Genomic DNA, 2,166 nt, shown 5'->3' with positions numbered 1-2,166 from the left:
GCCCCGCCGGGCGTGTGGGCCCCCCCTGCTCCCAGGACTGACGGGCAGCCCCGGAAGTCCAGTCCCACCACAGCGGACCCTGGTGCTGACCACGCTGCGCGCTGGGAGGGCTGCCCCCGTGTGCCACCTCCCCGGGCTGCAGCTGACCTCCTGGGTGACCCCCGCCTAGGGGAGAGGCTGCCCTGACTGGCCCAGGTCATCCTGCTGGCCAGCCCCTTGAGCAACCCCACACCACAGGTGAGGGTGGGTTTCTTGTCACACTTCTTCAAAAAAGGAAATAGATCAACGTGAGCTCCAATGGCGAGGGCTGGCCTTCCTGCCAAGCTCCTTCCGCCACACAGAGTTGGTTCCTCACAGGGTGAAGCCCAGGAACCTTCATCAGGGCAACTGGGCACCAGTGTGGCCGCGCCTCCCTGCCCACCCAGCACGGGCCGTCCAGGTGCAGACACGGGCCAGCATCCAGCTCTTTATTTGTGCCCGGTGTGTGCACAAACAAGACTGCTTTCACAGAAAGGACCCAGAGGCCCAGTTAAGACTGGGCTGCACCCTCTGCCCCCTGGGCTCAGGTTCCATCCTGAACTGGGGGGACGGTGCCATCTCGGGCACAGCGCTTGGAACCACACAGGTCAGTGCAACCAAAGAGGGCGGAGGGCTGCAAGGGGGAAGGCCGGAGGACCTGTGGTGGGTTAAGCCACACCGCCCGCACCCAGGTGCCTGTCACCTGCCTCAGGCTGGCATTGCCCTTGGAGTCCCACCCCCCAGAGCGGCCCCCCAGAGCCTCTGGAAGGGAGGCAGGGGCCCATCTGGGGTCAGGAAGCAGGTGAGATGTGCACCAGAACGTCTGGGAAGACAGAACGCCAGCACGAGGCGGGTCCCTGCCCCAGCTGGGCCCAGCCCAGCCCCTCTGCACCGGCCTTCAGGTGGACGGCTTCAAGAAGGGCCCACACACACAGGGCCCTCCGGGTGGGATGGCGGGGGCCGTATCTCAGCCCGGGGGCGGCCGCCCTGACTCTGACGGGAGACAGCACACCTGCAGCCCGCCTTCCCGGCGCCCCTCACCTGGCGGGCCCAACCCCAAGCAGGACGCTGGGCCTCACCTGCCTCTCAGAAACCCACAGTGCAGCCTCCAACGAGGGTCAAAGTCTCTCAGCGTGCTTTTCCAGAAATCCCTGTGAAACTCCACTCAGCCGTTCAGCCGCCAGTGATGCCAAGCGAAGAGGTGGTGAAGCTCAGGGGGAGGTCTCGCTCCATCTCCCCCAACCTCCGGCCCGGCCTCCTGATGCGGGGAGGGGGCGGTGGCCACAAACGGCCCAGGGGTGGTGGTGACCAGGGCTGACCTGACCAGAGGCCGGGGCTGCCTGACATCTAGATGGCCTGGGGCCGGACGGACACTGGGGCTGGGGGGGGGGCGGGCTCCTTCAGAGCCTGACTTGTGACGCGAAAGGAGGACACTCAAGGCTTCCTTCTGGAACATTCCTTCCGTGCCTTCAGAGGGGACCATGGTCGAGCCTGTCCCTCCCACTTCCCGTCGCCAGATTCACAAGCTCCCGGACCAGTGTCCACGCAGCCCTGCGGTTCCAGGCCCAGTGCCTCCTGTGTACACACGGCAGACAGGGTGGGGTCCGCTGGGGGTCTGGGCCTACGTAGCTGGGCCCACACCTCCCCCAGGGGCCTCTGTCCAGCGGGCCCAGGACTGTGAGTGGCACGTGCTGCAGACAGGGTGGGCTGGGGAGCCTGTGGCCAGTGCAGCGACCACGACAGTGACCCTGAGCTCCAGGCTCCTGGGAAGCTTGCTAAGACCCCTTCCCTGCAGGTTGGAGTCAGCACACACCCCACTGAGCAGGGACCAGACCCCCAAGCTTTGGCTTCTGCCTCCTGGAGGCGGATGGAAGGAGCTCAGACTGGCCATGGTCCCCACGGCAGGGCAGGTGAGGCCTGCTGGGCACCTCCAGGCCTGGCAGTCAGAGGTGGCCCACACCTCTGCAGGAGAAGGGGGCAGCGCCAGAGGCCACATTCAGTGTGGCCAGGGAGGTGGGGGCCTCGGGGTGGCGGCTCGGATGGACAGAGGGACTGAGCCGGGGGGTGGGTGGAGCCCTGAGTGGACAGAGCCGCGCTGCAGGGACAGATCCCCAGGCGGGTAGAGCGGGTGGCGTGGACTGAGCCCCG

The 2,166-nt window shown here is 66.8% G+C and overlaps 1 protein-coding gene across 1 annotated transcript in view; it reads right to left on the bottom strand.

Annotated features, from left to right (window-relative positions):
* Positions 1-1,191: 1,191 nt before the first annotated feature.
* Positions 1,192-2,166, bottom strand: part of FRMD1 (FERM domain containing 1) — a 12,779-nt gene continuing 11,804 nt past the window's right edge. Inside the window, exons 15-16 of the mRNA XM_010858755.1 lie at positions 1,660-1,709; positions 1,192-1,276 (exon numbers count right to left, since the gene is read on the bottom strand). Of these exons, the coding sequence (XP_010857057.1) occupies positions 1,192-1,276; positions 1,660-1,709 (135 nt within the window). The remainder of the gene's footprint in view (positions 1,277-1,659; positions 1,710-2,166) is intronic.

This window comes from Bison bison, unplaced genomic scaffold (assembly GCF_000754665.1).
Source record: "Bison bison bison isolate TAMUID 2011002044 unplaced genomic scaffold, Bison_UMD1.0 scf7180017855360, whole genome shotgun sequence".
NCBI lineage: Eukaryota > Metazoa > Chordata > Mammalia > Artiodactyla > Bovidae > Bison > Bison bison.
This window is presented reverse-complemented; position numbering and strand designations above follow the sequence as displayed.